Source organism: Petromyzon marinus, chromosome 5 (genome assembly GCF_048934315.1).
Source record: "Petromyzon marinus isolate PM22_M1 ecotype Great Lakes invasive population chromosome 5, UKy_Petmar_22M1.pri1.0, whole genome shotgun sequence".
NCBI lineage: Eukaryota > Metazoa > Chordata > Hyperoartia > Petromyzontiformes > Petromyzontidae > Petromyzon > Petromyzon marinus.
This window is the reverse complement of record NC_133671.1, coordinates 8,275,437-8,294,628: the sequence shown is the minus strand read 5'-3', so window position 1 is coordinate 8,294,628 and position 19,192 is coordinate 8,275,437. Positions and strand designations below refer to the sequence as shown.

Below are 19,192 nucleotides of genomic sequence, written 5' to 3'. Positions count from 1 at the left end.
TGCTGTATATTCACTATACAATTACGATACTATATATTACAAAATAAATTATATTAAACATTACACTGAAAGGTACTAAGAGATTAGCAGGATGTTAAGGTGAGAAATTAGCATGTAACTGGTCACGGAAGTGGCTATGATTAAGTCAGTTTACATATCAACAGAGGAATTTATTATATTAACGCTAAAGAACTGCAACTATCCAACTATTATACAATAAACCGATGTGAAATAACTAAATATAAACTAACATCAATATAATCAATGTACTCAATATATTCTCCACTAAGTTAAACTATTGACATTAAGTAACTGGGTATACACTACACTATATAATGACTACCATATAGTGAACCGATAAAAAATAATATATCAATATACTCAATATACTCTCCAATAAGCTGAGCTTTGAACAATAAGTCATTATACATTACACTTCTATGTCGCAAAAAATTGTATAATATGCCTCCAACTAATCTTTTTTCTTACATCACACGACTATACCCCGTATTATAAACTGTCATAGACTGACCCCAACATTGAATTGTACACTGCGTTACTATACACTACCCTATACTTTAGATTATAATAATATTAGACTTGTAATATTACACTGTATTATTATACCAACCCTATGGCAGTTTATAATAAAAAGATTAGTTGGAGGCATATTATAATAATTTTGCGACATAGAAGTGTAATGTATAATGACTTATTGTTAGTAGCTCAGCTTAGTGGAGAATATATTGAGTACATTGATTATATTGATGTATTCTTAGTTTTTTCGGTAAAGTCACGTTGAAGAGAAACAACAAAATAACAAAATATATATAAATCATTTCAGTTCTTGATTGATTGTTCACGCTTACAGTGGCTTTCAGACAGCATACATAAAAACAAATTTCGTCTCCCCCCTCCTCTTTTCAAAAAATAGATGGACTAGTCCTGGGCAAACTGCCAATCGTTGCGCGTGACGCAAACGTTAAATTTTTTTATAAATAAATAAATAAATATGCCGTTTTCAAAATAAATTTATGCAAACCGACACACCTGATGATGACCGTTTGAGTTATGGTCGAAACGTCGTGAGAATTTTTATTGTTTTATATATATTTTGTTATTTTGTTGTTTCTCTTCAACGTGACTTTACCGAAAAAACTAAGAATATATATTGATGTAGTTTATATTTAGTTCTTTCACATCGGTTTATTGTATGATAGTTGGCTAGTTGCAGTTCTCTAGCGTCAATATACTAAATGCCTCTGTTGATATGTAAACTCTGACTTTAACATAGCTACTTCTGTGACCAGTTACATGCTAATTCCTCACATTAACATCATGCTAATCTCCCAGTTACATGCTAATTTCTCACGTTAACATCCTGCTAATCTCTTAGTACCTTGCAGTGTAATGTTTAATATAATTTCCCAGTTACATGCTAATTTCTGACTTTAACATCCTGCTAATCTATCACATTAATATAGCTACTTCAATGCTAAATTATTCTGTTGATATGTCAACTCCATTGTCAAGGCGCTCTGCTTCTCCCACCCAGCTTAAAATACGCTGCCAAGCTTAGCAGTGTTCATTGGAGCGCTGTCTTTCCGACAGTTCTGTTTCTTCACCTGAGAACGGCTGCTTGTGTTGTGGCCGAAACGTCGTGAAAATTTTTATTTCATTACGTTTTATTTTCATTTTTTTTTTATTTCCCTTCTACTTGACTTTACCGAAAGAACCAAGAAGATGAATCCCTGCAGTCACAAAAGCTTTAAATCGAAATTTTAAATCCGTTTGTTTAAAATGTATTTCTCTTTAGTTTTTTTTTTAAACGCCATTCTCACTTCTTTCCTCGGTTGATGTTAAACAATTTCCGCCGTTCACGTGCGTAGCGCCCTTAGAACGATTCTTTAATCGTTTAAATTGCTATTCCTACATTGTTATTAAGACGTTCCGTGGGCCACGTTTACAGCAGGCTTTCGGGGGCCCTACCTACGGCGTTGCGTTGCGACGTTCACGCTGACGTCAGCCTGCCGGAGGCTTCTGGCGTCCGCGATTGTGCGATGAGGTGGTGGGCATAAGGCACGTTTCCACAGAGTTATACATATCCTCTTGTCTCGTTATCATTTAGAGCCCTTTGTCAATCCGCCGCTGCGTAAAGGCACCAACCACACACCGTGTCGCTCGTCGGCGGGTTAATAAGGTTGCCGGGTGTCGGCAGGTCCGATTGAGATTTCGCTTGCAACTACCAATGTTAGCCACGGCCGGGAACCAAACTCGGGGACACCAGTCTCACGCATTTACGTTGAACTTCTTTCGCACCGTACGTCGCCAACCGTGCTCATCGGAGGTGCGATGGTGCAGTGCACGAACTATGTCGCCACTCCTTTGCGGGTGATTGGACATCATTCGGGGGGGGGATAAAAAATCAAAACACGATGCGATTTCATGAATCACTCGTCAATCACTCGTTTGAATAGCAGTTGTGGCAAGGGCATTTGCCACTCATGCCAACACAATTTTACTTTCAATCTCATGTTTGTTTTACTTCACTGTCCGGATGACACTGTTGGCAGCTTCGGAAAGAAGACCCCATTTCGGTCCAGCAATTAATTCCTCTCCACTTTGTCCGCTTGAGTAGCACCCCGTGCTATTTAATGAGGATTCGCTCGCCAGCGCAGCGTTCAAGGCTATAAAACAAACGCCTTGTGGAGGCGGGTGGCGGTGCTGTTGGCGCGCTCGCCTATTAACACGGCGACCTGCGTTCAAATCCCCGGTCACGGCTGACGCCAGTTGCGAACGATATCTGAACTGGTCCTTGACTTGCCCACCGACTGTAATGAGTGCGACATTACTGAGTCCCTTATGAGGCCGCACTCATTACACACAAAGTGATTGCCACAAATGAATCACAATACTTTGTTGAGCTCGTCAAGAAGCATAAACCGTCATGCAAGCTGCCGGTCATCCTCGCAGCGGCTTTTGGCTGAGCCATCGGACAAAAACGATGGGTCACCGCATCGCGCGATTTCAGATGCGCTTCTGCGGCCGTCTGGAACGCTCTTTCCTTCCGAGATTAGGAAGCCACTGGAGCTATGCACTTTTAAATCATCATCTAGATTGAAGACTAATTTCTATAGAACTGTTTTTTGTGTGTGTGTTTAGTTATCCTTAAAGGCACATCCGATGAGCACGGTTGGCTACGTACGGTGCGAAAGAGGTTAAACATACGTGCATCCATCTCCCTTCACTAATCCGCACATGTAGTAGCTACTACATATGTAGCTACTACATATGTAGCTACTACATATGTTGCAGCTACTACATATGTTGCAGCTACTACATATGTAGCAGCTACTACATATGTTGCAGCTACTACATATGTTGCAGCTACTACATATGTTGCAGCTACTACATATGTTGCAGCTACTACATATGTTGCAGCTACTACATATGTTGCAGCTACTACATATGTTGCAGCTACTACATATGTTGTAGCTACTACAAATGTAGCTACACATGTAGCTACACATGTAGTAGCTACACATGTCGCTACTACATATGTAGTAGTAGCTACGGCCCTCGCACTTTCAAGGGCCCCGCGCTAAATGATTTCAAGCTATCAATTCCGGTTCAGTGATTCTGCACTTACTCTATTACTATAGTACTATACCGCCTTCAACTTTTATGAACGGCTGGGTGTTTAAGGTTAGCGATTTGTCGTATTATCTGGCAGTATAGCAAATGAAAAAATACAATCACTTTACTGTGCAAGTAAAAAAAAATGTGTTTTAATATCTACGTTTTTTTAAATTTAGGGCCCCTTTATAATATCATGCTACAGGCCACACACCAGCTTACTCCGGCACTGACTCATATCATAAAAGACGATGAATTTGAACACATATCTCTGACCGAATTCGCGAGCACAAATCAGATCTGAAACACGGCAGAACGAATTCATCTGCTGTGGCTGATCATTGTTACAACGCTATGGGTGATCATGGGATTGTCTTCTCCGATACCAAGGTTCTCTGTAAACCTACAGGTTATCACCAGAGATTTGTCCACGAAGCCATTCAGATTTACAAACACAGACATAACTTCAACCGAGAGGATGGTTTCAAATTAAGCAACCATTGGAAAGACGTTTTAAATCAACCAAACGTCAACTAATTTCTAACAGCAATTTGAAGTAATGGTATACCAAGCTTATTCCTTCCGAACTTTCTATTAAACCATTTTTTCTACTCTCCCCTGACAGCACATTCTTGCCAATCTTCATTTTTTTCCGTTTCTATTGCACACACACAGTGACCCATCCTCCGCACCCTCTACACAACAAAAACATGCTAATCCCCCAGCTAATTTTCTGACTTTAACACCCTGCTGTTTCAACACTTTAACACAGCTATTTCTGATATGTAAACTCCTTTGTCAAGAGCGCCCTGCTCCTCCCACCGAGCTTAAAAAGCCGCTGCGAATCTTAGCAGCGGTCATTGAAGCGCTGTCGTCCCGACAGTTCCGTTCCTTCACCTGAAGAAGGCCACTTGTGTTGTGGCCGAAACGTCGTGATTTTTTTTTTTTTACCTACGTGACTTTACCGAATAGAACCAAAGAGTATGGATTTGAACACGTGCGCGTGTGTGCTTCTGTTCGGCACAGGCCCAGTGACGACCCCCCCCGCCCGCCCGCCACATCCTTGACAAGCGTCGCTCGTTGTTGGCCGATGTCCGCAACACGCTGTGAGCGCGAGTGGACAATACAACGATGCGCCTATGACAGGAGGATCCATTTATAGATCCCCCGTCCCATTGATGTCGAGTGCGATCTTCACTTCTCAACAGCTGGTTGAATACAGGAACACGCCCGATTAACGTCGTCGCTACCCCCCCCCACCCCCCGCCCCCCCCCCCCCGATGCACCACTCCACTGCTTCTGACGTGACTGTCTGGGCTTCACCACCTGAATGTGAAATTGTAGTCGTTCGTTCTGCACCGACATCAGCCGTACGAAAGAATAAAGACTTTTATTATTATTATTATTACCGCCGCCTTAATTCGCGTCGCCTCAACCCACACGCACGTGGCTGACCGCAATCATCGTCCGTCGTGTCTCGTGATCCGTCGTCTCTCAGCCTTGCGTCTTCGATATTCGCCGTCGCACCGTTCAGGAACGCATCCCCGTCCTAAACCGGGGTACTGCTGTACTGTGAAAGCGGTGGTTTCCCGTAACGTGGGGGCGGGGGAGAGCTCGTGTGTTCCGATTGGTGGGGATGAGGTCCAGTGAAATGTTTTTAGGGGCCGTCCATAAATGACGTCACGCGATTTTTGACCCCCCCCACCCACCCCCTAGTCACACGGTGTCACAAAAAGTCAGACCCAGACCCCCACCCCCCTGAAATATGACGTCACAAAGCTCTGCCCCCCCCCCCAAAAAAAAAAGTAAACATGCTTCAAATCCTATTCTTAGCTCTTTCGGTAAAAGCTAAGAATATGAATTACTGCAGTCACGAAAGCTTTAAATAAAAAAAAAATATGCTTCAAATCGCTTTAAGCTATTGTCATTGTAGTGCGTATTTAATGTGGCGCTGCACTCTGATGTTGCAGGAGAAAACATTTATTTAAAAAAGTGTTGTCTATTTATTTAAAGTTGCGCATTTTGATGTGACGTCACATTTCTCACCCCCCCCCCCCTCGTCACACATCGTCACAAATGTCTAACCCCCCCTAGGTGCGTGACGTCATTTATGGACGGCTTCTTTCGGCATCTTTTCACGTCTCCACATTGTCACGTTAGTCGGATGTCTATGCATGGATCACCTTTGTATAGTAAACGTCAGTTGCTCGCACAAAATTAATTCATTTCAATAATATTTCTGTTTAAATATGCCACGTAGCGACTGGACATCTGTGAAACTACTTGATATCTGTTTAACACGTAGGCTTTCGCGACCAATATTCATAATAAAGGTTTTGGGTTAGATCGCGTTATTTATAAATGTGTCGTAACCCTCCACCACCCGACACGGCCAATCAGCAAAAAAAGGTGTCACGTTGACAAAAGACAAATAATTCACTGCTTTAGCCCACCGGTGTGTTGAAGAGTGAATCCACAACATTTACAGTTTGAGTACGACGTTTCGCTGGTAAATACATCCAGCATCATCAGGCAATTCGCCAGAATGCTAAAGCCCTTACTTGCTCCCGGTCTTAAATAGAGCAGCAATCATATAATCGATTAGTAATCAGTCAATGGTTATGATTAGTAATGAGTTGTAAATTAGTAATTAGTTGTAATGTGTGTTAGTGATTATATGCTATGTTATACAAATACTGCACGTAGAAAAAAATATACAGTGGAGTCGCGTTGGGGGGAAGCAATAGAATAATAGAATATATATGCTTGTTGTTTTGTTGTTTCCCTTCGGCGTGGCTTTGCCGAGGGAGCTAAGAATATGAATGCACATTACAATTCCTTATAGGGGAAACACATACTAATTAACGGATTACTAACATAGCATATAATCACTAACACACATTACAACTAATTACTAATCTGCAACTCATTACTAATCATAACCATTGACTGATTACTAATCGATTATATAATTACAATACCCCCCCCCCCTCCGCCTCTAATCACTGCACCTGATATGAGTTAAGTGATGACGTCACCCTGCTGCTCTATATAAAACCGGGAGCAAGCGAGGGCTTTACCATTCTGGCGAATTGCCCGATGATGCTGGATGTATTTACCAGCGAAACGTCGTACTCAAACTGTAAATGTTGTGGATTCACTCTTCAACACACCGGTGGGCTAAAGTAGTGAATTATTTGTCTTTTGTCAACGTGACACCTTTTTTTGCTGATTGGCCGTGTCGGGTGGTGGAGGGTTACGACACATTTATAAATAACGCGATCTAACCCAAAAACCTTTATTACTTGACATCTGTGAAAAAAAAACTTTATAGCTCATCGGATTCCTCCAGTATAAATACATCTTCTGATTCTGAAATTGTACCGAGAACCGTGCGCGACTTATATAAATCACGCAAGCAGAAATACTGCACGTAGTATAAAAAATACATTTACGTGAACATCGCAAGAACTCATGATGGTCCGCCCTCGTAAATGGCAATTGAATAATAATAATACTTTGTAAAGGAGTTGCAAACGTTTGTACCTCAACAGCTATAAAAGAGTAGTTTCAGGAGTTTAAATAACCTCGCTTTTGAAAAGTTACCCTGTGCGCTTGGGAACTGTGAGCGATATTGACGCAGCCTCCTCTTGTCGATGCATTCATCACGAGTAACAAAACAGTGTCGTAATTTCTGGACTTCATAAGTTTTTTTATCATTCACACCGTGGGACTCGTTTATTCTGTCCTAACCACTCGGGGACTCTGCTACTAAACGGTATCCCCCACACTCGCGTTGCGTTATAATCGTCGACCCTCTCTTAACTCGAGTAAATGAACTCCTGATTATTGAAAGGCGTGAGGATGAGGGGGTGACCAAAGCCAGGTGACTTGTAATTCGGCTTTGAACAACGTTGCTTTTGATTATAACAATGTATGATTGTACCAATGCATGGTTGGAACAATGCATGGGTATAACAATGCATGGTTAAAATGATGCTTGAGTATAACGATGCATGGTTATAACAATTAATGGTTATAACAATGCATGATTATAACGATTCATGAGTATAACAAGGCATGATCATAACAATGCATGGTTATAACAATGCATGATTATGACGATTCATGAGTATAACAATGCATGATCATAACAATACATGGTTATAACAATGCATGATTATGACGATTCATGAGTATAACAAAACATGATCATAACAATGCATGGTTATAACACTGCATGATTATAACCATGCATGATCATAACAATGCATGGTTATAACAATGCATGATTATAACGATTCATGAGTATAACAATGCATGAGTATAACAATGCATGATTATAACAATGCATGCTCATAACGATGCATGATTATAACACTGCATGATTATAACAATGCATTATTATAACAATGTATGATTATAACAACGCACGATTACAACAACGCATGATTACAACAATGGATGACGTAGCCCAGCGCTGCATTGATTTCTATTTAATTCAAACGTTCGCATAAACGAACGTGACCCGAGTTCACGTTAAACTTTTCCTGACTACAGGCAAAGGCACAGTCTCCTCGTGAGCCTCCCTGCTAAGACAGCGACTGTAGTTCAGTGGTTTGTGGGTTTGCTCTTCCCTGCATTTCGAGTAAGTTGGCGCGGGACCTCTGTCTTCCTTACCGAGGGCTCAATAGGAATTTCAAAACACCCCTTTTGGTGAGCCACACAGCGGTCACGCACCCCCCCCCACCGCCCCCATCAGTCGCTCCTTCCATTTCTAATCGATCATTATCACCTCCGACGAAGCGCGGTTGGCTACGTACGGTGCGAAAGAAGCTCAGCGCACCGACGTGCGATGCTCCCGTCATCAGCAAGTGGCCTTCGCAGTGAGAAAAACAGAGAGTTGAGCGAGCGAGCCGCCCCCGGCATTAGAAACACAGCATCGTTGTCGGGTGCCACCTGGCTTAAGAGCGGTGGCGGCGTTGTTCAGCTGTTGTCCGCGGCTCGTCTTAAGCGTTCGCGAAGACGTACGCCGCCGTTTAAAAAAAAAAAATTGGCGGCGTCTGCCACAGCACGATTCACAGTTAGGCCTTTTGCATTTTTACAGGTCAATGTCAAAGAAGCAGAAACAATTTTAACGACTATTCGGTACAGCCCCCCGTCGGCTTACAGCTTGCACTAAAGCACGCATACGCACTCACACACAAAATAAATTATCAAATAGTCCGCAATGCCGAGTGGAAGCGCTTCGTTGCTTCCAAGAAGAGTCCTCCGCCTGAGCGAAACGCATGTAAACGTCCCCCCCCCAAAAAAACGACCCACTGGCGTCCGAATTGTTCGCCCTCGAGGGAGAGAAGCCGTCGGTTACTCCTTCGAGTGGCATTCGGAACACGAGGAGTCGAACGCCGGAATTCTCACCGGAGACGCGCGTTGCCCCGAAACCACGCGTCCCAAAACTCTCGCTTGAAACACCGTGCTGCGAACAGCAAAAAAAATATATAAATCTCTGCGGCAAATGGTGCAGCTCACGTTGAATTAGTGTCGGGCTCGTGATTCAAGTCCAGGTGTCGAGCGAGACTACTTTGTAGTTTTGAAACGTGGTGGGTTCCCATCGTGTGCGACGACAAACTCGCAGTCGGAGCCGCCTTCAATCAACTTGCGAACGCAGCCTGGAACCCAAAGAATCCTCGTCTTCTTTAAATGAAAAAAAAAAGACAGACACACGGCGAGGGACGGCGACATTTCCTCCCCGGCTGTTGTCACGCATCCACTATTCCTGGCGTTCCGAGAGTCCCCTGTGACGGGCAGCAGCTGTCCGCGACTCCGCTGCCGGATGCCAGCACGCTGGCCAGCGCGCCGTCACCGCCGCTCTCACATTTGGAGTTTGGCCGGGATGACGAGCAGCGGCTCGCCCACGCTCGGCCTCCACATGAGCACCTGCGCCCCGTTGGCGTTGGGCGGGCCCAGCACCTCGTCGGGCACCGCGTGGAGCCACGGTGCCAGGCCGCAGCGGCACGGCGCGCCGCCGTCGCGCGTCCATCGCTCGCGACCTTCGCCGACTCCCGCGAGACCCCGCAGGGCCTCCTCCAGCCCGTTCAGCCCGTTCCCCACGCTCGGCCCGCCGCCGCCGCCGTCGCCGCCCTCCCCGCAGCGATCCTCCCCGCGGCCCTTCGCGCCGTAGCGGCACACGCGGGGCGGCTCCTGCAGCGCGGGCCCCAAGAGGCGCGCGCGCTGCCCCAGCGGCGCCCCCGGCTCCACGGCCACGCGGAGCCGCATGCGCCACGACACCGTGGCGAGCACCACGGGCCGCGCCGCATCGCCGCCGCCGCCGCCGCCGCCGCAGCGCGCCGCCAGCCACGACACGAAGCTCTGGTCGCGCAGCACGACGGTGAGCGCCGGCTGGCCCGGCGAGAGCAGGCAGGGGGAGGAGGGCGACGACGGGGCCGCCGTCATCGTGGTCTTGTCGTCGGCTCCGCTGCGTCCCGGCGGGGATTCGCGCGTCGCACCGTCGGGCCGCGCCGAGCCACGGTCCCGGCTGGGCGGCGTCCGTGGCGTTTTCTGGCTGCTCGCGACCCCTCCCGGGTCGGCACTGTCGGTGGTGGCGGTGTCGGTGGTTGTGGTGGTGGGAGGCCGTGAGCCGCACCGAGGCGGTGCTGTGACGGGCGTCTCTCTCGGCGGCCCTTGCTGCTGCTCCCTGGACGATGCTGGCATTGAAAGGAGAGACGCAGCACGCAGACGCCGTTCAGATTCACGCACGGACCATTTCGCGTTGCCGATCCAACCGCTGTGTGAGGGGGGGGGGCCTCGCCTGCCCGCAGCGTGCGAGTCGCGGGGGTTATTTGGCGACGCGTCCGCCACGCTGCTTCGTGCAGCTCAGTGCAGCCAGGCCGCGTAAAATTGTTCCAGCATATAGGTGCGGTCCAACAATGGATCTTGCTGCAAGGCAGACCCTCATGCTGTCCACCACGTAAAGTTGTATTTAGCATTCTGAAAAAAACAAATTATTTGGTGACGCTGCTGCTGCTGCATTGGCAGCGGTGCACACAGCACGATTAACACAAAAATAACGCAACACATTGGTCACGAACACTGTTGTGGCCTTAAAATAATCAAAATGTAAGATACTTTTAAGGCGACAGTTTTTTTTGGGGAGGGGTAGGGGAATCGCTGCTGCCGAGCATACGGGTCTCTATATTGCAAAGCAAAAAGCGCGAGTGATAATAACATTCCAAAGCCAGTAGCTTAGAGCACCAATGGGCGCGCTTGTCTTGAACTGAAACAAGGTTACATGCGGGTAGTCGGATATCCGACTTTGTTTATTCAGGGTCTCGGCGCGAACGGATCGCAAACGTACAGTGTGCAAAGTCGCAGGGAGAAATGCACGTGTGGAACTCGACGATTGATGATGATGATGTTAGGAACACGGGAAGGTAAACAATGGGAGGAGGGATTTACAGAGTTTACATCTTGCAAGTTATACTGAACAGCGCGTCCTCGTTTAACGCGGTAGATGTGTTCCTGAGAAGTGCCGCGTTGAGCGAAAAAATGCGTTCAGCAAAATACAATCGCCCCATAAATGATGTCACGATAAAGTTTGGCGTGATGCGATGTACAACAACTACTGCTACACACACCGCGCAGTGAGATGCGTTATTGTACAATTCCGCATTGTATCACAGCAAGGCCGTAGCCATGGAGTCAACATTGGGGGGGACCAAATCTTTTAGGGGGTCCCCCCTCCCCAGAAAAAAAATCTAAATTTGAAAACGAATTTCCTGCCTAAAATATAAAAAAAACTCACAAACACATAGGATGGAATTTTATTTTTTACAATAATGTCTAATAGTGTATTATATTGCATTGCTCTGTTTTTATATATATTTTTATATTTTCTTGCTTCATTGTATGTAATGGCAGAGATCAGGGATTAATAAAGTACAACCATAACCACAATCATATAAACAGAAATCTATTTTATAGCAATATATTGGGGGGGGGGGGGGGGGGTGGGTGGGGGGCGGCATTTTGAGCATATTTGAATATTGAGGGGGATGTGTCCCCCCCCCTCCCCCAATTTATATTATAATTACGGTCTTGTATCACAGTACCGTTCAGCCGCGCAGCTCATGAAAGTAGTTCTTAGAGGACGACCGCTCAGGAAGCTCACTCTCGGTGTCTGCGTTCCGCGTCACTTGTCGTGCGAAAAGTATTCCCGAATATAAGAACCACGTCCCGGTGAAAACGCCTTATTATAGTGTGAACACCGCGCATTAAGCGAGGACTCAGCGTGCACGCTTTAAAAAAAAAATTCGAAAAAATTATATCTTAAACATTAAACGTGTCCACAATTAAATACCACATTCGCACTTGATACTGTGGGATGTCGACAGAGTGTACACAGATGGAAAGTAGGAAGATAATTGTTATTGTCCCTATTGTGAATAATTGCCCCTGCCAATTTGTTTAACGCGTAAATTGTTCAATAGCTATCAAACGAATGGCCGGGAAAATAAGCGAATGAGCGAGTTAACGAATGAATAGACGAATGTATGGCTGTATGTTGAACTCCTTTCGCAACGTACCTAGACAATCGTGCGAATCGGAGGTATGGGGAAGGACAACAAACTAAACACAAAAATCTTGATTTGAAGCTTTCGTGACTGCAGGAATGCATACTCTTTGGTTATTTCGGTAAAGTCACGTAGGTTTTTAAATAAAATAAATCACGACGTTTCGGGCGCAACACAAGCGTCCGTCATCAGGTGGGAAAGCTAATATCGGAGGGTAGAGCGTTCCAGACGGCCGCAGAAGGGCTTTCCCACCTGATGAAGGACCCTTGTGTTGCACCCGAAACGTCGTGATTTATTTAATTTTATACCTACGTGACTTTACCGAAAGAACCAAAGAGTATATAAACACAAAAAAGCAGTTCTGATTTCAAAGTGGATAACTTCAGTGGCTTCCTAATATCGGAAGGAAGAGCGTTCCAGACGGCCGCAGAAGGGCACCTGAAAGCGCGCGATGCGGCTGCCGTCTTTGTTCGATGGCTCAGCCAAAAGCCACCACTCCTCCTGCTGCTGCTGCTGCTACGAGGATGACCGGATGAAAGGGTAAATTAATAAATAACCGAGTAAATCATGGGACCTCCTTTGCCAGTGTCAAAATATTAGAATTGGTTTCCCCTTTTTTTCTGGCAACAAAACAGGTGTTAAGATGTTAAAACACCGAACTGAAACCTTTTACAAGGAATCACGTCTGCATTAACCACAGAAACAAAAAGCATACTCTGACAGTATATACATTGTATACATTGTATATACTGTCAGAGCATGTTTTGTTTGTATTTTCGCCACAAGTATCTGTGGTTAATGCAGACATGATTCCTTAGATAAGGTTTCAGTTCGGTGTTTTAACATCTTAACGCAACTGTTTTGTTCCTCTTTGGTTCTTTCGGTAAAGTCACGTAGGTAGAAAACACTAATAGATCACGACGTTTCGATCGCAACACAAGCAATCGTCATCAGGTGAGACAACTACAGCAAGAAAGCTGCTGAAGTAGGCGAGAGCGCTGCCGTGACACGCGGTTATATTTTGGTATCGGCCCGTAGGGGAGAGAGATGGGGGGGGGGGGTGGAGAGAGGGCAGGGCCAGAAAAAAGTGGAAATTCTTATAAACCGAGTGAATGAATGAATGAGTGAATGCGCGCGCCACCTTCTCTGTGTGCGGACCCCGTGGTGGCGGCGGTGGCGGCGAGCGAGACGGGCACGGCCCAGGTGACGCTCGGGTAGAAGTTGTCGCTCATGCCCAGCGAGAAGGTGGTGGGGGTGAGCGTGGGTCCTGTGACGGTGAGGACCTCGCCCGAGCTGCCGTACCACGGGTAGAGCGAACCGTCCGCGTCGCTCACCGTGCGCACTCGCCCGTCGCGCAGCGGAGGCAGCTCCCAGCTCGACCTGTCCACGCGGCGGAGGGAGGAGGAGGAGGAGGAAGAGGCGACGGCGTCGCAGATGTCAAATCGGCACCACCCGACGGCATCGCCTCCCCACAGGAGCCACCGAACAAACATGGGACACAAATTGGCTTCCCGGATGCGACTCGCCGACACCCGCTTAGGGCAGCGGCTCCTCGGGGCGGACGTTGCGGGGAACTTTGTGGTCGCTCGGCGCATTCCCTTCAGCGCGCCACGGCATCTCCCAGCCGGGCCCCTGTGTACGCTTGCACGCGCAGCAGTGATGGAGCGGGATGTCTGAGCGCAATCAACCCATCAGTTGGACATTTGGTTTCACATGGCAAAGAAGGATAATTTACAAAAACTGAAACTTAAAAAACAAATGATTTTACCAGGTAAGTCCCACTGGGGCTATTCGCTTTTCTTTTTCAGAAGCGACCTGGCCACAAATGACGGCTCGACGGAGTGGCTTATCAAGTGGACATTTATAGCCGCCAAATATTCTAAACGCGTGATGTTGATTCTAAATGTGGAGGGGAAAAAACCGGAGGACCCGGAGAAAAATCCACGTGACCACGGGGAGAACATGCAGATTCCAAATATACAGAATACATTTTTATTATTATTATCATCATCATCATGCATTGTCCATCCACTCCTGGATGAAAGCCTCCCCACACCGTCGCTGTCCCACCAGCGTGGTGAATTATGGTCAAACAGAGCCCCATGGCCTACAGGTTGCAGGTAGGCCTTGATCCATCAGCGAATTGCCAAAGATCTGAAAATTAACAGTAAAGCATACACTGTACAAATGAGGCACCACCATGCTTCCCATTAGCGATGTTCAATTCTGAATCGATTTTCACTTTAACGGGGTGGAGCGGTGGCGCAGCGGTTAGCGCGCTGCTCAATCCACAGAGAGAGTCGGTGAGGAGCGATATCTGAACCGGTCCATGGTCCCCCACCACTTTCACCAACCCACACGGACCAGCGTGGTGAAGTAAGGTCAACGAGCCACCGTGACCGACACGGCACAGGGAAGCCTTCATCCGGCGCCACCCTGCGTTGACGTTCCCTGGGTCATGGTAAACCGCCTCTCCGCCCATCCGCCACTCGGTGGCATTGATTTTTTTGAAAACGCGTGCAGGCGGTGCAATTGCACCGAGGCCTTCCCCACAGGTTGGAGTGGGGTGGTCCCAGAGCCGGGTCACGAATAGGGAAGGAAGACAGAGGGGGAGAGGCTAGCGGGTGGGGGTCCCCCCCCCCCCTCCACCCGCCTGAACCGCGCCACTCACAGGCCCAGGTCTCCGTAGATATTGTGGAAGGTCATGCGAGTGCACGCTTGGATCCAGCCCACGTGCCACTGCTCGGCGGCGCGCGGGACGGGCGGCACGCGCACGCGCGCCCGCGCCGTGAAGTGCGGTGTCACGTAGCGCAGCACCAGCGCCGAGTCCTCCTCGAGCCGCGTGGGGCACTCCTCGATGGAGGCGTGCACCTCCTCCAGCACGAAGTCGTCCGCTGAGACGTCCTCCCGGCTCGGGACCTGCAAACGGTCGTGGCGGGGGGGGGGGGGTAGGTAAGAGGCGGGTCAAGACTAAAAACTCTGGCCAAACTCGAGTGGAATTACGCACGGAATATGATTTTACGTATCCATGCTCGCGCTTGGTGATATTGCCGTTCACTCACAATCATCGGTGACTCATATTCTTTGGGTCTCATTTTTTTTACCAGTGAAGGCCCCCACTGAGCTATGTAGCTCTTTTTAGAAGCGACCTGGTCACAAATGATTGCCCAACGAAATGGCTTAGCATCATGCGGACATTTATAGCAGCCAAACACCGGAGGACCCGGAGAAAAATCCACGCGACCACAAACTCCAAATATACAACAGGCGTCAAGGTCGGGACCGAACCTACAACCTCCTGCAATAGCAGGCGTCAGGGTAGTTGACGTCTCGCCACCACTCGACAAATATTTCCGTCGTCGAGTTCATCGACAAAGCGAACGCAGCGCTCACCTTATGCTCCCCGTGGAGCGCCTCCCAGCGCCCCAAGCCCCCCACGGAGCGGGGCCCTCCGTTGGCCACGACGCCGGCCCGCGGCAGTTGCAGTGGCGGCGGCCCCGGCGGTCCCCCCGGGTCGGCCCGCGTGGCGGCGATGCTCGCCACCGAGCAAGGCCCCCGCGTCCCTCCCAGCAGCGGTGCGGCGTCCAGGCTGCCCGGCTTCAGGGCCGCGCCGTAGTCGGATGTGCACGGCGGGGGGGTCACGACAGTGGACGACGAGGTCACGGCCCCGTTGGACGTGACCGCCCCGGTGGACGGCTTGCAGCTTAGACACCCCATGGTGGCAGCTGGGATACCTGGTCTAACAGAGATGGGTAGGTCTTTTATTAGAGATAGCTAAGTCTAATAGATATGGGTAGGTCTTTTATTAAAGATAGCTAAGTCTAATAGAGATGGGTAGGTCTTTTATTAGAGATAGCTAAGTCTAATAGATATGGGCTAGTCTCATAGGGATAGGTAGGTCTAATAATAGAGGCCTGTGGGTGGTTCTATGTGGCTTCCACGCGGGTGCCACACGGGAGGTTGCGTGGTTGAGCGTTCTGGCTCGGGTCGGTGGGCCTGCAGGCTCAATGGCTACGGAGGCACAGGGATGGGACGGTGCCATTCACCGGCGGCAGTGCACGTGATCTTCTTCCAGACTGAAGAACGGCCCGGAAAATGTTGCTTTAACACACACACACAGACACATATATGTTTAAATAAATCGTACACCTACAAAAACGTTCATACGACCCTGCGACTTTATTGCATAATCTCTCGTGCATCGGGCGTCCGAATTCATGGGTGATGTTGCTGGCAGGACTTCGCCTTTATGCCGGTGACGCGAGTCGCCGACGGTCCACCACCTTCCCAGGGCGTGGCGATTCAGAGCAGCAGCAGCAGCAGTAGAAGCAGCAGCATAATCTCTGGCTCCGTCAGAAGCGCTCTCGGTCTCTGACCTTCAGCTGCAGTTTCCCGGCGCTACAGACTCCAGCAGCGTCTTCTCAACAGTTCTCGAAGAAGATCGCTAAACGAACATCCTCGGTGGGACTCAGAATAATCAGACTCATCATTTATCCTGGACAAATCCGATGAGCGATGAAGCTCTTTTTCACAGATCTCCAGTAGCTCCTCGTCGAGGCTGCATTTCAGGTCCCGCATGGTGACAGCCTGTCCCCGTCACGCCGAGATGATCGGCTCCTGGATCCATGACCCGACCTCGGTCAAAAACTCTGAGCGCAAATGTTTTAATTGCTGGTCAGACATTGCCACTTTACACCCCCCCCCCCTACTCTCACACTTAAACGTCGATGATTACTATGAACGCATGCCGGCTGAGCGTCTCGTAGCTCTTGGACAGCGGAGGCATTAGTCGTCTCAGTTGCAGCATTGGTTGGTGATATCAGCAGTGCCGGGCTTATGGTGCCCTCCCTCCTCGTCAATAGAAGCACGTGACACCGGGATTCTCGGCCTCTCTTTCTCAAACTATTCTTTTTTTGTTCCCCTCGCTCGCTCGTCTGGGAATGGTCGCGTTCGCGCCCCGGCTGTTTGGCTTTGTGATATCTAATCGCCTCTCCTCTTCCACTCCTCCCCCCCTCCCCCCCTTCTTCTGCTTCTTCTTCTTCTTCTTCCCAGCTCTGCTGTGCCTGTCACGAGTTTCAGTTGCTTTGGCGCATCACGTTGCGATTCATCTTCTCGGTGTCATTTGACTCGGAACGACGCGACGGGTGTGCGGTTTGCGCGACTGCTCCCCCGTTCTTGATCCACGTCCCCACGTTGGTTGTGTTTACATCCTGCCGGTTGAGAAACACAAACGCAGACAAAGGTCAAATATCCCCCCCCATTAAAAAAACCTCAACAGACTGTTGGGGTCAAGTGCTGTTCGCGAGTCCCACCGTCTCTCACCGACTCGTCCGTCCGCTGCGACGCTGTCAACCCTGTGGGGAAAATCCTGCGAATCGAGGAAAACGGTCGCCTTCCCATTCATCCAGGACCTCAGTGGCGTCCCTCGTCATCGTTTGAAGTCACGCAACACCCTTTTGGAACCATTCGTGTAACCTTAAACAATGCGAATTCAAACCCGATGAAGCTTGCAGAGCTCAATAGAAAAATAACTCAGAAACACCTTGTCGCGATTATAGACCCAACGCAGAAGATCCCCAAGTGTTTGACCTTCCACGAAGATGATGGTCCACCATAAATCGCATCCGTACAAACCAGGGCAGATGCGGATACCTGAGGCACAAATGGAAATTGAAAAAACTCTCCAGTAGTGCGCGACTGTCGTCATTCAGAACAGACCGTAACAACAAATAAAGACTCTTTGGTGCTTTCAGTAAAGTCACGTAGAAAATAAAATCAAAGAATAATAGAATACCACGTTTCGGTTACAGCACAAACAACCATCATCAGGTAAGAATGAATGATAAAACACAGACAGGGGAACAGCATAGGCAGACACACATGCAGAGAGAGAGAGAGACACACACAAAAACACACCGAGCGAGACACACACTCGCTCGGTGTGTCTTTGTGTGTGTGTGTCTCTCTCTCTGCACGTGTGTCTGCCTATGCTGTTCCCGTGTCTGTGTTTTATCATTCATTCTTACCTGGTTTGTTTGTGTTGCAACCGAAACGTCGTATTCTATTATTATTTGATTTTAGTTTCTACGTGACTTTACCGAAATAACCAAATATTAATTCCTGCAGTCACGAAAGCTTCGAAACAAATAAAGACGCAATGCCCGATCCAGAAATACGGAGACATCTTGCAACGATACACTCCGTTGCTCCTGACGAAGTTACTGTGTCTGGCTTGACCACCTGAATGTGAAATTGTAGTTTGTTCCTCTGCGTCTTCATCAGCAGCCGTACGACAAGAAGCATCATTCAGAGCGAGGCCAACCATACGGTGTCTCTGAAAGTTACTGAAAGTTACTCTGAAAGTTACTCTGAAAGTCACTGCCATTCCTCTCGCCCGCACTGGAAGAGAAAGAGTGATGGCAATTGCGCGTCCTCGCACACACACAAAAAACCTCGTGTCGCTTTTCATCGCGAGGTGGAAATTCCCCATTGCTATGGCAAGGGCCAGTCCTTTCGGAGAGGTGATGAGCCAACGAGACACCCACAGCCAGGATTTGAACGTATCACTTTCCGCCTTGGTGTTGGGCATTCCGATCAATGCACCACCGTGCCGGATCGCATGCTTCGTTACTATTGGAAGTAGTAGCTTACGCTTAAATCAAAAAAAAAATCACAGAGATAAGTCCGTTAACAAAGATAAAGTATCACCGTCAGCCATGATCAGTTCACTGCTGGATGAAGACCCCCCCCCCCGAGCCATTGACACTTTCCGCGGTTCCGCGTTGCAACAAAGGTAAAGATCCCCCGTGTAGCCGTCACCGGCTGTAGGGGCAAGTGCTGTTCGCGAGCAGCACCTATGAAGACCGGCACGGCACAAGAGGTGGTGGATGGTCAGCACCGTGCCAGGCCGCCCTTGTTTCCCGAGCGGCGATGTGTACACATCGCACCAGTGCAACAATCCACTTAGCAGCTGCACTGTAGCCGAT

The 19,192-nt window shown here is 48.3% G+C and overlaps 1 protein-coding gene across 1 annotated transcript in view; it reads right to left on the bottom strand.

Moving 5' to 3' along the window:
* Positions 1–5,011: 5,011 nt before the first annotated feature.
* Positions 5,012–19,192, bottom strand: part of LOC116939283 (uncharacterized) — a 36,853-nt gene continuing 22,672 nt past the window's right edge. The window contains exons 2-5 of the mRNA XM_032947491.2: positions 15,600–17,416; positions 14,878–15,125; positions 13,348–13,586; positions 5,012–10,340 (exon numbers count right to left, since the gene is read on the bottom strand). Of these exons, the coding sequence (XP_032803382.2) occupies positions 9,508–10,340; positions 13,348–13,586; positions 14,878–15,125; positions 15,600–15,923 (1,644 nt within the window). The 5' untranslated portion in view covers positions 15,924–17,416 and the 3' untranslated portion in view covers positions 5,012–9,507. The remainder of the gene's footprint in view (positions 10,341–13,347; positions 13,587–14,877; positions 15,126–15,599; positions 17,417–19,192) is intronic.